The sequence below is a fragment of the Furipterus horrens genome, unplaced genomic scaffold, assembly GCF_987537825.1.
Source record: "Furipterus horrens unplaced genomic scaffold, mFurHor1.1.pri manual_scaffold_10, whole genome shotgun sequence".
NCBI classification, from domain to species: Eukaryota; Metazoa; Chordata; class Mammalia; order Chiroptera; family Furipteridae; genus Furipterus; species Furipterus horrens.
The window spans coordinates 83,029,063-83,046,675 of record NW_028327180.1 but is presented as its reverse complement, the minus strand read 5'-3'; the positions used below and the strand labels follow the sequence as shown (position 1 = coordinate 83,046,675).

The following is a 17,613-nucleotide window of genomic DNA, read 5'->3' as shown; positions in this document are numbered from 1 at the left end:
TTCCCGCCCACAGTGTACGGTCCTTTTACTCCAGGTTTACAAAAACCCTGGACATGCATGACATCTTCACTAACTCAAGGTTCATAGAGAAGGGAACAACCTCAGCCAGTGAATGTCCTTTCAGTCCTAAAAGGGCTTCCTCATTGTGCACAGCAGGGGATTTCCAAAGCCCTAACATTCCATCTGCCATTTGATCTGAAATGGTCCTTCTGTTCTAGTCAACCTGAGTTCAAGTCCCAGCTGAGCTGATCATTAGCTATGATGACCTTTAGCAAGCCTTGTATATGCTGAGCCTCAGTTTCCTCTTCTGTAAAAGAGTCTCCTAATTCCCACCCTGCAGGGGATTGTGAGGCATCAGGCCTGGCACATGCCCACTACTAACTCGCAGGCTAAGGTATGAGCTCCTGGAAGGCAAGAATTCTGCTTCAGTCAGTCATCTACTACATGCAATACATGCTCAATAAAAACAAGCTGATGAATGAAGAATTGATATTGCCAAAGCAACTCTCTGCTAGTCCTAGCTTACCCTTGTATTTTATGACCCATTTCCCAGCTTGGGGGGCTGGAGGCACTGAGCAGGGATGGTCAGGGCGGGAAGGGATGGGTTTTGGTTCCTGGGAAGTGCCTGCTATCTGCCAAGACAGGGACGAAGGGAGGGTCATATTCCCGGAGCCCTGAATGTAATCCTGTTGACTCAGAGGCATAAATAATGCACCAGCATGTTCTCTTCTTGCCACTCTGTCATGCTAAGAATAGCACCAGCTACCCTTTCAGGGATTCCACGGGGAAGCGAGCAGGACCTCAAGATGGGGACAAGCAGGGAAAGACGTCGCTAGGCTGTGGACCGTCAAGCACCCTCCCTCCCAGCACGTCTTTCCAAACCTATGAAGCAGCAGAGGGCTCTGGAGATCAGCGCTGAAAGGCTCGACAGGGCTCCTGGTCAGGAGCTCTCAGGGGTGAGGGAGAGGCCTGAGAAGATGGGGCACCCCGCTTCTTCCACCAGAGCTGTTTCATTTTCCTTCCTCCCTTCTGATTCCCATTCGAATAAAACACAATCCTCTAACCTACCCCTCCACTCCCTTCCCGCTCCCTCGTCATGTGATGAGTAAATACAGAGTAGGTGCTTCCTCTCTTATGTGTTTCATATGTAAAACTCTAGAGGGAGAAGATTCTAAAGTTTTAATATTAATTTTTTTCTCAGTTTAAAAATGACTGATCTAGAACAGTGCCTCTCATATTGTAATGGACATAGTAATTACTCAGGGATGTTCTTGAATTGCTCATTCTGATTCAAGAAGTCTAGGGTAGGGCCCAAGAGTCTGCATTTCTAAGAAGTTTCTGGGTGATGCTGATATTGCCTCCATGGGCCATACATTGAATATAGAAAAACTAGAGCACTTCTCTACAAAACAGGAGGAGAAACTGAGGCCGGGAGAGGAAAAGGGATGTGCCAAGAGCATAGAGTGGAGCTGGGCTCAGAACACAGGCCTTCTGATTTCTCCAATGGCTTGGTCCCAGCAGGGCTTTGGGGTTGAATGAGGGTTTCTGAAGTGGAATAAGGGACAGGCAGCAATTATCGGCAATGGGAGTCGGTCCAGGGGCAGGTCTTTATTCAGCCAGAAGCTGAACCTCCCGGGTCCACAGGAGGCACTCAGCCTGAGTGATGACAGGCTCCTGGGCAGGGGCATGCCCTCACCAGCTTGCCTTTGAGGACTGATGGACCGAAACCCTCCTGGAAGGCAGGGTGGAAGAGGGGGCATTAAAACGCAAATAAGATAGATAGAGAGGGCAAGAAGACCTGAGGACTCTGCATTCAGTCATTGGTGAGGTGGTGACATGTCTAGGGGAGGGCAGAGGGGCCCATTGGTGGCACCATCAGGATGGACATTCGAGGGAAAGAAGAAAAGAAAGGAGGCAAGACCGGCTTCCCAAACCAGCTGTAGGAACAGCTCCTCCTTCCTAGGCCTGGCCTCAAATCCCTTCTCAGGTTCCAGGTCCTGCAGGACACCCCCTCTCCCACGCTGCAGCTCCCCTCAGGGTCCTCCACCCTCCAAGCACGCTGGCCCACCTTCAAGTGCTCAGACAGGGCCAAGCACCTCTCGCCTCAGGGCCTTTGTACTGGCTGCTGCTCTCGCCTCGATGCCTTTCTCTCCTCAGCTCTCTGGTGTCCCTCTGTGACCATGCTTCTCATCCTTCGAGGCTGTTTACAGGCCTGGGGAGGGCTTGTCTGCCCTCGGAGGTCACATTCCTGTGCCACAGCATGCTCTGCCTCTCCTCCAAATTCTCATCAGATTTGTAATTCCATCATTATTTGTTTAGCATCAGTCTGCTCTGCTGGATGGTAAGCAGCCCCCATAGGGCAGGGACTTTGGTTGTCATTTCCCTGCTGTGTCTGTCCCCACGCCATAGCTGGGGCTCGAGAAATATTTGTTGACTGAATGAGGGAATAAATGAATAAAAACACTGCTCACATGACTACTGCAAAGCTTTCACCTCCCTGCTTCCAAGTGACGTCGCTTACCCTGGAGAAGTCCGGGACTGGGATCTGCAAGATTACCTGGGTAGGTAGCCCTCTGCTCTGCTCCACTCCAGCTGAGTGGCCTTTCAGTCACAAGTCATCTCTGAATGGGGTCTCCTGCATTGTTGGTCAGGTCTACATGAGAGGTGGACTCTGAGGAAGCCTCTCAAAGCTCTAAAGGACTTTAACCGGTAGCACCACTCTGTCCTTGTTTGAGGCTCAGAGAGGGAAAGGGTCTCATTCAGCCACACCAGTGTGTGGTGATGCCAGACGCCTCCCCTCCGCCCACCCAGCTTAAAGCCAACAGCTGAGCTTCAGGCCCACCCAGGCTCAGTGAGGGTGCCATCTGCCTGGAGGCTGGGAAGGGGTGGAGAAGGGAGAGAAGGTGGCTGGGAGCATTCAGCCTCAGGCCCAGAGCCAGGGTGGGGTAGGCGGGGCCTCCGGCGGGAGTCCTGAGTGGGACCTGGCAGCTGGGCATGGGGGAGCCAATTGGCACCGGCTGGGTGGTAGCAGGCTTGCTCCTGATGCGCGTGACATTCTATTTTTTAATCAGCACCCTTCCCATCCCCCAACTCCAAGTGCCCTCCCAAAGGGCCCCATAGCAGAAATTGTGTCTTGGCTGAGACCAGAGCTACCTTGGGGATGGGTGGTAGGGTCCCCGTAGTGTCCACAGTACTAAGCAGCCCAGGGGCAGGACAGGGGCAAAGGGCACATCCTATTTGTGACCTTGGGCCTGTCCCTGGATTTTCTGACTTCAGTTTCCCCCATCCGTACATACAGTGATGAGACGCATGGCAGACTCCATGGGAGTTCATAACAACTCAGGCTCTTGGGATCCACTCCAGCCCCACAATACTAATGACACCCATTCGTCAGGCCCTGGCAGAACCTTCCACACCCACAACACTCCCAGGGCACAGTTGATCCTCCCTGACCTACTCCCAGGGGACAAGGGAAGGGGAAGAAAAGAGGCTGAACTGGCTCAAGGGCCAACCTCAGAGCCCCAGACCCCAAACCCAGCAAGGCTTCTTCTAGAACCTGAGGGACAGAGATGATGAGGATCAAAGAGGAGCGCTGTGTGTTCTTAAGCAGGTGGCTTGGCTCCTCTGAGCCTCTGGCACTCTCTCTAAAGCAGGAGAGCCTATGTTGTGCAGTAGTAGCATATGGGCTTTGGGCCAGACTGCCTGGGTTTGAATCTGTCCACTTACCAGCTGTGTGACCTTGGGAAGCTCACTTGACCTCTCTGTGCCTCAGTTTCCCATCCACAAAATGCTGAGAATAATAGTATTTACTTCATGTTGATATGTAAAGAAATTTGAACTCCCCTGGTACATAGTAAATAACCATGAACATTAACTATTTTTCCAGAACACCAACTCTTATCTTTTGAACATTCTTAGTCTCCAGGAGATGTTATTCTGGAGGATAAAAGCCAATCTCAGGTCAGCCCGCTCTCCTGTCAGTGGGCTCAGCCGCTCCTGCTGACCCCAAATTTTTGGAGTCTGTCAAGCTCTTTCACACCCATGACCCCCACATATCCTTCTTAACCCATTTCATAGCAGCTCAGAACAGAGGCTTGAGTCTCAGAGGAAGCAAATAATTTGTCCAAGACCACCAGCCAGTTAGCTGAGACTTGAGGTTCAAGTGTCCATTCCTGAAGTGCAGGCCAGGACCTTTTCCACTGTGCTGTGCCCATCCTCCCACCCTCAAATCCTGTTCCTGGCCAAACATCAACAAGTAATTTATACCGGGACATGAGCCTTGAGTGAATGAGTGTCCATAACCTCAAGGGCTTGCTATTTTAACAGAGATCAAAACATGATAATACTATTTAATGAGTAATAGGTGTTTTTTTAGCATTTATTATCTCATTTAATTTTCAGAACAACAGTACAAGATAAGGTCTATTATTGTTTCTATCTTACAGATGAGAAAACAGAAACCTAGAGAGGTTATATAAGTGCTCAAGATCTCCCAGATAGCCAGGAGGAGAACCCAGGGCTCCAACCACAGCATCTGTGTCTTAGCCTCGCAGGAAGCAGGTAGCCCAGGAAAAGATTGAATCTGGTCCATCTGTAGCAGACCTGAGGGACAGGGCAAGGTAGTGTAGGGCCACACAGTACTATATAATACTGCCTCACCAAATGGAAAAGATGAAGTGAGGATGATGGAATTTCAGGCAGTGGCCAGTTGGTAAAGATTTCATACTGGAGAGAGAGGGCTTTTGTGAGCCTCTGGAATTACAGGGCCGGGAGGCATTGACTCTTCCTCTGGCCACACTGGGTGGGGATTGAGCCCCAGTGTCCAGGGACAAGTCAAAAAGAGCTCTGAGCTCACATACACACTGGACTAACCCAGCAGAGCCCAGCCACCCACCTGACCTGACCATGGGCCCCAGACTCCTTTGGGTCTGCTGTCTGAAGCACTAAGGGATGAAGGCATCATCACAACCACAGCCAAAGTCCCCCACTGTTTACCTCCAGTTCCTAGTTTAGACCTTTTACCATCCTCTCAAACACCTTCCTCCCAACCAAATCTGTCCCACTCTTCTAGATCTCAGTTCTGGTCATGCCTCCTCCATGAGCCAGCCCTGACCACACCTTCAAAAAACATTCAGTCCTCTGCTCCAGCGTCACTTCCAGAGAGTCCTTTCCTAACCACAAACAGAGCAGCCCCTCTCCACTGTTTTTCAGGCCACTTTTATCTATCTGAAATTACCTTGCCAATCTCTCTGCTTTCCTTTTTCTTGACTATCTCCTCCATTAAAATGCAACTCCTTGAGGGCAGGGACCTGACTGTAATCCCAATTCCTAAAGTGTTACCCACCCCATTGCTAGTTAGGGACACTGAGGCCCATAGAGAGCAAGGGATTTGCCCAAGGTCATACAGCTGGCAAGTGGCAGAGGTTGGCCCAGCACCTAGGTCTTTGCATTGCTGCCTGCCCCCATCCCCATCCCATTTGACCCTCTGATGGCTTATTTGTCCTGGCTGCCACACTACAATGGGGGCCAGAGCCTGCAAGTCCTTCACAACAGCACCCCTCCACTTCCCCAGGGGCCCACATGCCCCAATCTGGACGGCCCTGCCTGCTTCCCCCTCAGCCCCTCCCTTCCTGGCATCAGCAACTCTGATGAGCTCATGTCTGGAAGCCTGGGAGCTGCTCTGAAGGAAAAGGTGCCTCCCAGGCCAGGCCCCTAGGCCTGGAGGTGATAGCACTGGCAGGTGGAGAGAGCATGCTGACTCCCGCCCAGCTACTTCCCAGAGCTGTAAAGTGGGCTTGGGGAGGTGGGGGGTGCACATGTCAACCATGGAGCCAGTAACCATGGAGCAGGTACGATACGGGGTGGTGGGGGTGGTGAAGAGGAGATAGAGAGAAGGCTCTTCTGCTATATGCGCCCCCTCCCATTTATCAAGAAATAGCTGTCTCAAGGAAAGACAGTGCTGTGGCCTTCTACTCACAGAAACACCCTGTACAAATCTCTTCCCCTCTCCTGCCTCAGTCTCCCCAACTCTAAAATGGGGAGATTAGGTCAAATGTTGACTGGAGAGGCTCAGGATCAGTTGGGAACCAGGCCCCTGACTGCCACAGGGTCTTTTTCTTTTTCTTTTTTTTACCTTAGGGGAAGGGCAACAGCTAACAAGGGGTGGGGGTGGGAGGAGGAGTTAAAGGCCTATATTAACCATGTGGATGCTGATTCCAACCACAGCTTAATTAGGCACTAGTCTGGGAGGTGGGGGGAGCTGGCCCATGGTCTGCAAAGTGGGGGCCAGCCTGAAAAATGGTGAGAGATCCAGGGCGGCACAGCAGCAAACACTTTGCTTTTGGGACGTTCTCTGAACATCAAACTAGAGGGATCCTAGTCCATCCCCCTCATTGTACAATGGGGACACTGAGGACCAGAGGAGGCACCAACCCGAGATTTCATATGAAGACAGAGGTAGGGGACTGCCTGCACGCAGCAGGGCATTTTCAACCCCCTTGAGGCATCCCCTTCCGCTGCCTGAGGTCTGTGGTAAGTAGTGGGAAGAAGAGGTCATCGGTTTGTTTGTGGCTCTGCCCCAGCACAAGATGGGGGCCAGGCCTGGGCTGGTGACAGGCAGGCTGGCACCCGCAAAGATCCCAGTCCCTTACTCCAGCATACCCTAATACCTCCGATCAGCACCCTGTCTCATTCCACACCTTGCAACATGACAGGGGCGGGACACACTCTGACATCTCCTACAGCCACTGCGAACACTGTTGTCTCCAACGCAGTTGTCCCCTTTGGGAGTCCCTTCCCCACCTTCTCACCAGGAGCCAGAGAGGGCAGGGGTCTTGCCCCAAGATCACACAGCAAGTTGGTTTATTCCAGTGCCACCTGCCACTCCGGATAGGGTGGGGAGTGGGCAGGTGCTGCTTCCCTGCTTGCTCTGTCCCTTGTAGACAACTCAGACATGGTCAGGGGCAGGGGAGTGGGGGGTGTCTTGTCAGGGCCCTGAATGGGGTCCCCTGATTCCACAGTGTGGTGGTTAGAAAGGAGCCCCACCCTCCAGTCATGTCACCTCCGTGTTCACCTGGCAAGTGGGAAAGAGTAAAGATGTGAAGCCCTAGGACAGTTCCCCTTCTCCCCTAGAAGCTCAGGACTGGCCTCGCTTTCCCCAGGTGGGGCTTGGGCCAGCGGTCCCCGCTGTTGGACGGTTCTGTGTCCTGCGTGCCTCGCCGGCACAGCCTGAACCCCGCGCCGGCCGCCCCGCCCGCGGGAAGGGGGGCCGCGGGCTCAGCACGCGCTGTCCCGCTGCCCCACGGGCGCCCATGTTGGTCAACCCCGGGCAGAGTCCACCCCGCCGTTTTCCCGAGTCCAGCTGGCCCTATCTTTCCCTGAGCCGACTTGGGGGGCGCAGACCTCGGGCTGCTGCCCACCACTTAGCCCGGGGCTGCCCTGGTCCGAAATCGGCTTGCGGGTTGGGGCTCAGGAGCGCCCACGCAACCCTGAGGAGTAGCTTCCCGGCATCGGGGAGACCTCCCGCTCCTGAGCCACTCCCGAGCCTCAAGATTTCTCCTGCCCGCCCTCCACCCCACCATACAGATGAGGAAACTGAGGCCCAGAGTGTAGCAGCAACTTGGCCAAGGTCACCCTGCATGCGGGGACCGGAGCCAAGAGGTGCCACCTCCATCCTGGCGGTGCCGGGAACAGCACAGGTGGGGAGGGTCGAGGAGCGATCGGCGTCCGCACCCCTGCCCAGCCGGCGCCCCTAACTCACCTCTAGCCGCCGCGCGAGGTCCCCGAGCTCACCGGCGCCACCACCTCTGCTCACCTGGCCGCGTCCGCCCGGGCGCCCCGCCCCGAGACCCCCGCCACTCCCGCCGGCACCGGTCCCCCCTCCGCGCCAGCGCCGCTGCCGCAGCAGCCACCTCCACCGCCTAGCGGGCTGCTCGGGGACCAGGAGCCGGGAGGGCTGGGCTGGGCGGGCGACAAGCCTTGCTCCCGCCGGCCGCTCTTCGGGGCCCTAGCGCCGCCCCTCGCGGATGCCCCGCCCAGCCCAGCCCAGCCCTCCGAGGTGCGACTCCCCTTGCTCTCCCGCCCCCCACGGGTCGGCCTCCGGTCTCCTTTTAGGGTACCCCCTCTCTCCTTCTTTCCTCCTCCTTTGCCTCACTCTCTGCTGCCTGGTTGTCTGCCTCGCTGTTTCCTCCTCATTTTTATATCTCTAGGTGGGTCCCTAAATCCTTCTGCTTTCTCTTCCACTCAGTTTCTTCATGTCTCCCCATCTGTCTCATCGCCACCTCTTTTCTCTATCCTCGTCACTACCCCACACCTCCCCGCTTTGAAATCTATCTTTGTGATTCTTTCCCCATAACTAGCGCCACCTCCCACTGTCTCAGCCTCAGGTGCAGAACCCTCTCTGGCCCCATTAACTAGAATAACAGTGGACCTTGGTAGAACTTAGGCAGATGGGGACAAAGTTGGGTGGTCACCTCCCTGCAGCCTGGGGCCATGCCCTGACGTCACGGGTGGGCCAGTAGCAACAAGGGCAGCGAAGCTGTGTGTCTCTCAGCCTGCAGTTCCCCATCTTTTCATTGAACTAAACCCCATTCAGACTGAGCTCAGCAGAGCCCGAGGCAGGTGGCAGTCAGTGTGCATCAGAACCAAACGGGATGCTGTTGAAAGTCGAGATTCCCATTTTCTGGTGCCCCCTCCCAGTATAGGGGAGGCTTGGTGGGCTTGGAAACAGGACCGATAACAAGCACCCTTCACACTCCCTACAATTTTGAAACAACACTACACTTGAAAAAATGCTGGCCTGGGTTTTCACCGAAGTTTCCCTGGGTTCCAAGTACCCCACCCTTTCAACCAGGGTGGTTCCACTTTCATCTGCCTTTTGTGTCAAGGTTCTTTCTGTGTTTGAATTTCTGCTAAAGGAAGTCAGAAATGTGCTAATGTGAACCCAAACCTAGAGCTGCAGGTGACCTGCTTTGGGGATACCCCCTATCCCCAGTGGGCAGGCTCAGAGTGCAGGATGTCAGGTGACAGAGGGGACAAGCCCCTCCCTACCCCCAATGCTCTGCCTCATGGGTCACTAAGAATCCCTCTGACACTGTAGATGCTCTTGTGCTGGGGCTGCCCCGGGAGGGGCTGGGAGGCACAGAGCGGGTCTTGGGAATTGGCATCAGGGTGAGTATTGCCTGCCCTGTGCGTGCATGTGCTAAGAAAATGGCTACAGCCTAGCCTGTGGGAAACCAGGAAACAAACTGTGTGGGTGAGAGAGAGAGAGAAAGAGAGAAAGGCTAGGATTACTATGTGGGCGGGTATGAAAGAGAAAGAGATGGGAAAAGGAAGGAGGACAGAAAGTTCGGTCTGAACGTAGGTGTGTCACAGTGGGCGTGCAAGAGGGGATATGCCTGTAAAAGAAAAGTGTGCATATGCAAGAGAGATTTCAAAGTGTAGGTGTGTGAGCATGCAAAAATGGAGAAAAGAGCATGCTTTTAACCTGTATTTAAGGGAGGGAATCTGTGTGCTTGTATGTTTCAGGTGGACTGTAGCTATGTATGCAGATCTGATGCATGTGAAAGTTAGGTATGCATGGGTCAGGACACTCTGTGGGAGGGTGTGTGTGATGTATACCTCATGCATGGTTGGATGCATGAGTGTCCGAGGGCATGCACATGTGTGTACATGCACAGATGTTTGCACAAACCACATGCATGCATCATGTGTTTCTGTGCATGTTTATGGGGGTGTGCATGTGTGTGCATGCACACGTGAGATATACATGAACCTGTGAGCCTTGCTCCTACACTGTCACCCTTCTATTATGGTCACTATAGTGTGGGGGAGTGGGAGGAAAAGTGGATGGCACCCTGCTTCTCTGACTGCCTTTTCTCCCACAGGGCTGAGGAGCAGGGGCCATGTCCTTGGCCCAGGGACCACCGTCAGCTCTTATCTTGGGCACAGATTCCTCTCCCTGAACTAGATAGCTATGGCCAGGGGCAAGACTCATCTGACAACCCAGATTCACACCCTCATCCCCACCCCAGAGGCTTAGATAGTATCTTCCAGATACCCCAAGCCCTCAATAACAAGAGGCCTGAAGAAGAAGAAAGCCAGCTTTTCCACAGTCACAACTGAACGAAGGAGCTAGGTCTCCCTGAGTATGTCCAAGGGGAAGGGAAGGTGACTTCACAGAATTCCCCACCATCCCCCAGAGCCTGAACAACCTTTTCCCAGCCCCAGGTGGGTGGAAGAACACAGCCTGCTGCCTCATCTCCATGGAGACAAGGCAGTACAGAGGGTGGTAGAAAGCATGGGCCAGACCTCTGGGGTTGAAATCTCAGGTCCTCCACCCACAGGCCTGAGACTTTGACAAGTCACTGAAACTCGGTTTGCCTTAGTTTCCTCATCTGTGAAACAGAGATAAGAAAAGTATGAACTTCCTGGGGTTATTTAGGGAATGAAATGAAGTAACCCAAACAAGGCATTTAGCACAGAGCCTGGCAGCTAAGCTGGGTGGCAGCTTTAGCTTTGCCACCAATTTACTGTGTGATGTTGGACAAGTTACCTGCCATCTCTAGGCTTCCGAGTCTCCACAAGATTATCCACACAGTAATCTCAATGAGCCCTCCCAGTGTGACCCACTGAGACTTTGCAGAGAGGGCAGCTGTAGCATGGGGCTCTCTTGGTGAGCTATAGACTAAGTAATGCTGGCTGAAGCCTGATTATGAGCCCTACCTGACATTTTCCTCCCCATATATATTCTCCCAAGTTGACAGCTGCTGATGGCAGAGAACTTGAGCTGCTGCCCACCTCATCTCTCTGCACCGCCTGACTATCCAGCCTACCAAGAACCCCATTCTGCCCTGCTCAGCTGGTACTCAAGCTTTAGAGAAATGGCCCTGGTACCCACCTACCCAAGTGGTGGGTGTCCAAGGCAGAAGATGTCATGACCCATACTTAAAGCTGCCAGGGAGCACTGAAAAGAGGCACTCATAATTGTGGAAGGACGGGTGTAATTGTCTGAAGATGCTTATAATCCTCTGGCGGTAATAGGAGGAAGCTTTAAAAGGAAGCCCTAATCCGCTAATAACCTGGCAGCTCCGTAAGCCTCTTCTCTCCGGATCTCCAGGCAGAGAGAAGGGACTCTGGCCACTCCCTTTCCCAAGGGAGCAGAAAGACTAGTGTGGGCTCTGACCCAAGAGCACCCGATTTCTGTTTTCCTGTAAAGCCCAGCTTCCTTCCTGCTTCTACCTCTGAGAAGTCTTCCCTACCCAGTTCATCCTCCTGAGGTCACTTCTGTCTCCTCTGTCCCTAGAAATGTTCAGGACAGAACTGAATAACCACCTGGCTGGATGGTTAAGAGAGGAATGAACCAGACTGTGAGGCAAGAAAAACATGATCATAGCCTCAGCTCCAGCACTAACTGTGTGACCTTGGACAAGGGACATCAATCTCTGAGCCTCAGTTGCATCATCTGTACAATGGGGAGAATCTCTGCCTTGAGAGGTTGTAGTGAGAGAATGAGAATAAGATACTAAGAAATGACCTAGCGCCACATAGTCCCTTCTTTTCCCCACTCCATCCACGGTCTCTTTCACTCCAGGTGCCGGCAGACCACACTTCCCTTATAAACCCAGAATAAAGTGGTGGCTAAAGCCAAAGCCTCTTATTCCAAAAAAGCTGTGGCTGAATCATAGCTTAGCAGCTTGCTAGCCATGAGTCTTGGGCAAATCACTCACATTCTCTGATCCTCAGTCTTCTCATCTGTATATAGGAGATAATAATAGTATGTCCCTAATGGGGGTCATTATGAGATTAAATGAAATGACATGTATAAAGTTCTTAGCACAGTGGGCTTGGCACATGCGGGCTTAACAAATGATAGCTATTGTATTCTTGAGCTGATGATGAGCACTTTAATGGTCATTAACATCTTCACATGCTTTTCTGGATCACTAAAACTTTCAAAACATTGCCCCATCTAAGATCACTCCCATATCACAATAGCCTTATGGGATAGATAGGGTTCATATTTTTATTTTCTTTTCACAGATGAAGGAACTGAAACTCACGAAGGAGAAGGGATTTTCTGGGGTTTGGCTAGTTGATATCAGTTTCAGAACCAGCTCCCTACGTCTCCTGGCTCCCAGCCATGGTCTGTGAGAGGGAAGGAAGCAAGTCCTGGGCTTTCAGGCTCTGGGGAAACTGAATTTGGGATGACTCTGGTGTGAGGGCCCACCTGCAAGTTCAAGGCTGGTGGGCCCTGCTGGGGCCCTCCTCCTTCCTGCCCCAGATGCATTGAAGGCCCCTCCTTGCTTTTGCCCAGCTCCCGGTGTGACCCAAGTGTGGGAGGTGGTGGGGGCGGGCATGGGGGGAGATCAGAGCCTGGAAAGAATTATTTCAGAAAAAAGAGTGGGCAGGATGGCTGGTGAGATGCCAGCCAGGGCGTCAGCAACGGCTGCAGAGAAGTGAAGTGTTCCTTCAGTTTTCTGACGCACGAGCCCTCCCAGGCCCGAGTGAGCATGGCCTGGCTCACGTCCTCCCCATCTGGACCCACTTCAGGATTTCCATGGGCCCGGCGGTGGAGGTGATTCAGTGTGATTTCCCTGACCAGCCCTGCTTCTCCGACTCCTGCCACCTATTATCATCCTTCCTTCCTTCCTTCCCTACTTCCTTTCTTCCTTCCTTCCTTCCTTCAGGCCGCTCACACGGAGCTCTCCCCTAGCCACTGTGGTTGGGTCCTCGCTGTAGCCCCTGTGAAACGGGTCCTAACTCTATTATCTCTAACAGGTGAAAAACCAAGGCCTGGGTGAGGAATGTGGGTCCAGCTCAGTTACCAACAGGCTGGGTGACCTGGTCCTTAACTTCCTCACTCTGGGTCCCAGTTTCCCACCTATAAAATTAGGAAGTCAGAGTAGGTGAGTCTTCAGTCTCTACCCCCTAAGCTCCAGAAAGGCAGCAACTGCACCTGCGTGGTCCAGTGCTGTGTCCCCAGCACCCTCAAGTAGCTGGCGCTCAATACGTCCAGCGAGGCAGTCCTGCCCCATCAGCTGTTCACACTCCACAGTCATTTGTTCACACCAATGATTAAAGGGCAGACAAAAGTGAGAGATGGACTTGTTTTCAACGAGGCAGGATAACACAGCTTTCGCTCACTGCCTTTTCACATGCCCTCTTTGGCAGAACGACAGTAGACTGAGATGCGGTGTAGCGGGGGTTGCACGTAGCTCACAGCCGCCCTGTATGTCCACAGCTGTCAGTCTCAACGTGGCCATGGGACTGTGCATCGGGAAAATATGGTCAGGAGCCAGTGAGTTAAGGACCTGCGGGGTCCCCAGTGACTCTGGACGTCCAGGGGAAAAGGGACATGAGCTTACCTGGTTTCTGAGGAATCCTGGGTCCAGAAGTGAAGCTGGGGCTGGCTGTCGTCACCTGCCGGGCCTTCACAAAGTCCCAGTCCTGGCCGGCCCTGTCATCATGCTGGCGTCCCCTTCGTGCCTCCCCGGAGCAGCTGGGTGGCTGGATGCCCAGGGCTTTGGGCAACCCTGGATCCCCTTGGGTGGCTCTGCAGGCGGAGTTGTCCTCACTCCTGCTGGCCATCCTGTCCTCCTCCATGTCCGTGGACCCCGCCTCTCCCTGCAGGCCCTCCTCACCACCGCTTTCCTCTGCTTCCAAGGCCAGACACCTGTAGCTCCCATCAGGGATCCGGAAAGCGCAGGGGGTAGGCCTGCCTTCGCTGGGTCCCAGGGGTGGGGGTGGGAGGTGGGGGCCCAGCATGGTGCTGCCTCTGCTCAGGGGTGCAGAGAAGCGGGCGCCTGGGAGTGAGTCCTGGCCTCTTCTCTTGTCCGGGCCTCCTCTGGTTCTTTGCGGCCTGACTTCCTCAGGTGACTCACAGAGCTGGGCAAGGTCCAACAGCGGGCCTTCCTGGACTGGGTGGGCCCCCAAGTCCTCCTTCCTAACCCACCTCTGGTCAGTGAGGTCCCCTCTTCAAGATGATCTGTCTGCTCAGAGAGAAAAGAAATAGCATATGAGACAGTTCACTGGTTGTTCTGGGCTGAATTTCCGAGACCTAGCCATTCACCTTAGGGTCGCCCCGAGAACTGGCTGGGGCTTGGGGTCCAGGTCCCATACATGTCCATGGGAAAGTCCCAAACTTCAGTCACTCAATGTCCCCAGGTTTTGCCATATACTTAATGCCATTTGACACTTTATTTGCTTAATATTTTTCTGTAAATCCACTTTAAATAACTTCTATTACTTTGGACTTAAGCAATAATCACAGAAAAACCACAAGTATGTTGTGCTAAGTCGTTTTCCCCAATACACATTGAATAAATGGGTAGTTATTTAAAAATGCTTATCTGGGCACCCCCTAGAAAGAATTCTCTCACATGCCACCAAAGGTACACACACCACAAGAATCACAGGAACGGTGGAGCAGAGGGCGCAAGACTGGGGACAAGGACCCCTGAGAAGGCTGGACGCCAAGTGAGATGGTACAGCGATGTGCCTGCATGACAGGCTCTCAGCTAGAATCCCAGATCTGCCACTGACATGATGGGCAGCTAGTCATATGACCTCTCTGAGCCTCAGCTTTCCCATCTGTAAAATGGGAACTATCATGTCTCCAGTGTAGTGTAGCATTGAAAATTAAGTGAGAAAAATGCATGCAGAGGACTTAGCACAGTTTCTGAGATGCAACTTAATATATGTTGGCTATCTTTTCATTTCACAAAATTTCTTGAGCTCCTATCACATTTCAGTCACTATAAAAAGTATGGGGTGCACAGTAGGGATAAAGAAGTTACGATACTCTGGTTCATGAAGTCTTAATAATTATGTGGGGAGCATGATAATTTAGAAATGTTGACTATGGTAATAATCCAGGAGAGAGAGGAGGGAGGCTTCCTATAGGGATGTCAGGAGGGAATGGATGGGAGAGAAACTTGGGTGGAAGAACTGGCTGGGCTGGGAGGCAGATGGAGAGTGGGTGTGGAGGAAGGGGGAGGAGTCTAGGATGCAGCTCCAGTGACAGTGCGGTTTTCCGATTTTCATCAATAGAAATCAGGAATAAATGGAAAGAAGCAGGGGGTCAAGTGTTCAGGGGAGCAGGGAGATGAATTCAATTTGAGATTTCCAGGGGAGCATAAACACAGTCAACTCCACATGGGGGCCTGGAGAGTGGAGGAGAGTCCCAGGTTGGAAACAATGGTGTGCAAATCATTTTCAGAGGCACAGGAGGTGGACAAGATGTCCCAAGATGGGCAGGTAGAGCTGAAGACAGGGCCAATGGGAGGAAACTTTGGAATTTGCAGATCTTGTTTACCAGATCTTTATTCCACCAGGTCTTAGCTGTGTGAACCCTGGCAAGTGTGAACATTCTGAATCTCACGCTATTGCAAATAGGGAGAGAAGAACTCACACACATGCACGCCCTGACTGCTCCATGTAAGAATCTTGAGAATTGTGAACCTCTGTGGACAGTGGTGACCTCAGGGCCTGGACTGGCCTCAGCTGCTGTGGTACTTGACCTGGAGGCCACGCCTCCATCCCCAGGCATCCCCGCCCCCACCCCTGCCGGCTGGGTCAAGGCCTCAGCCTCTGATGGGAGCTATGCCAGGAAGAGTCTGGTAGGCAAGAGGAAAGATAAGCGCATTACCAGGCTCTGGGGAAAATCAATGCCAACCAGGGGAAGGCAAACAAGTATCCGGATCAGAAAGATAACTGGCACCTGTTACTGTAGCCTCGGTGACAGAGAAATCAGCGCAAAGAAGCCAACCTTCTGCCTAGAGAAGAATGAGCACTCACAAGATCGAACACCTATTCCGTGCTGGGTTATTCATGTAGGTTATCGAAGTAAAGCCTCACAGCAACCCCGAGACAGGTACTGTTGTTATCATGCCACCTTACAGGTGAGGAAATTGAGGCTCATGTAGGCAAAATGACTTCTGGCCTAAGTTGCAAAGGGACAGGGCCAGGCTCTGACCCCAGCTGTGATGCCTTGACGTGTTGGCGGCACAGAGACATAGAAGAGACAGCCCCAGGCCTCCTTCCTCTCCAAATTCTTTCTCACTCACCAGCTGCGGCCAGATTTCTGCCATTAGAATCTTAAAAGCTCATGAAGAACCAGTAGAATTCTGAAAAGCCCTAATTGGCTGTGTGACCTTGGGAGGTGTCTTCTGCACTTTGGAGTCAGTTTGCCCAAAGGCACAATACTGGGATGGAGACAAAGGATGTTGGGGGGAGTTCTGTCTGGCCCTGGCATGGCAGGCAGCCATGATTCTGAGCACTCAGAGCCCCAACCCTGCCACCCACACCACCACAGGGACAGATTGCAGGAGGCAGGAGTGGGTGTGGGGGGCAGGGCTCCCTCTGACGCCCCGTAGGGGCCTCACCACGCTCCATCCCTGCTTCTGTTTTGCTGTATTTGACGGTGGCCACGGTTTCCAGGAAAGAAGAGAGAGGCGGAAAAGTTAACTTTCCACCACCCACACAAATATTTTTGGCCAGCGTTGTCTTCCTATTGCCAAGCCTGGAGGGAGGGGTTGGCAGGGGCTCTTCAATTCAAGTCTCCCTCCCAAGGAGGAGGACTCCCAACCCAGCCAGGGGACCTGCACCGGCCCCATGTGGGCCTGAGACCTGGAACACCTACCCTGCTGGGGCGCCCGCGGCAAGGTGGAGGCAGGGAGGATCAGGACCCATAACTATAATGGCAGCTGCCACTTTCTGATCATCTGCTAGTGACAGGCCAAATCTGTTACCTAACACTCCCTGTGGGGCAGGTGTGTGAGTGCTGTCTACAGGTGGGGAAACTGAGGCATGGAAAAGTAAATTCCGTATCCAGAGTCACACGGATGGTGAGTATAGAGCAGGGCGTGAGGAGCTGCTGGGCCCTGTGCTCTTGCCCGTTGCTCTCAGTGGCTGCACAGTGACTCTGGGGACTCCCGCAGCCCCTGAGGTTGCAAGCTCAGACACAGCACACCTGTCTGCGTGGGCACATCTTCGCTGTGGACAGCAGAGTGTCCACTCCAGCCTCAGCAGACATGAGAGGCGCGTCCTCTAATGCCAGCTCCCCTGAATCCACATCCCTCACCTGGCCACAGGCTCTAGACTCAGGCCTTGGATGGAAGGGTGGTAGAGTCCAGTTGACCCGCCGCCCTCAGCTCAGAGAGGGGCAAGAGATCACCCAGGTTGCACAGCAAGTCATACACTGGCCTGGCGCTCAAACCCAAGAGCCCAGCCACAGGCTCCAGCTCCTCGCATAAGCTCTGCCCCTTCTTACTCCCCTGAGCTTCCATGAGTCCAAGCAGGGTCCCCAGGACCAGAGGCCTAGCTGAGGGGCTGGAGGCAGGAAGACTAGGACAGCAGGTGAGAGGCTGAAACATGCAGGGATCCATGTGAGAGGAGCATTTTAGAGCCAGTGCCTCTGCACCTGGCACAGTGCCAGGCTCATAATAACAATAACAATGATAATAGCTAATGTTTATGAAGTGTTTACTATGTCAGGTGCTATTCCAGACACCTAACATGTATCACCTGATCCTCATCACAACCCTATAAGGAAGGTGCTATTATTATCACCATCTTTACAGATAGGAAATCAAGCTGATGTGACTTGCCAAGTTC

At 53.1% G+C, this 17,613-nt stretch overlaps 1 protein-coding gene across 2 annotated transcripts in view; it reads right to left on the bottom strand.

The window, feature by feature from the left end:
- SYNPO (synaptopodin) overlaps positions 1-13,764 on the bottom strand; it is a 36,152-nt gene extending 22,388 nt beyond the window's left edge. Inside the window, exon 1 of one of the 2 annotated variants that reach the window (XR_016513324.1) lies at positions 7,760-7,976. Coding sequence is in view for 1 of the 2 variants with exons in the window: in XM_090288422.1 (XP_090144548.1) it covers positions 13,365-13,764 (400 nt within the window). In the remaining variant the exon portion in view is untranslated. Of the gene's footprint in view, positions 1-7,759; positions 7,977-13,364 lie in introns of those variants that run through there. The other variant, XM_090288422.1, reaches the window with a different exon arrangement.
- Positions 13,765-17,613: the final 3,849 nt, after the last annotated feature.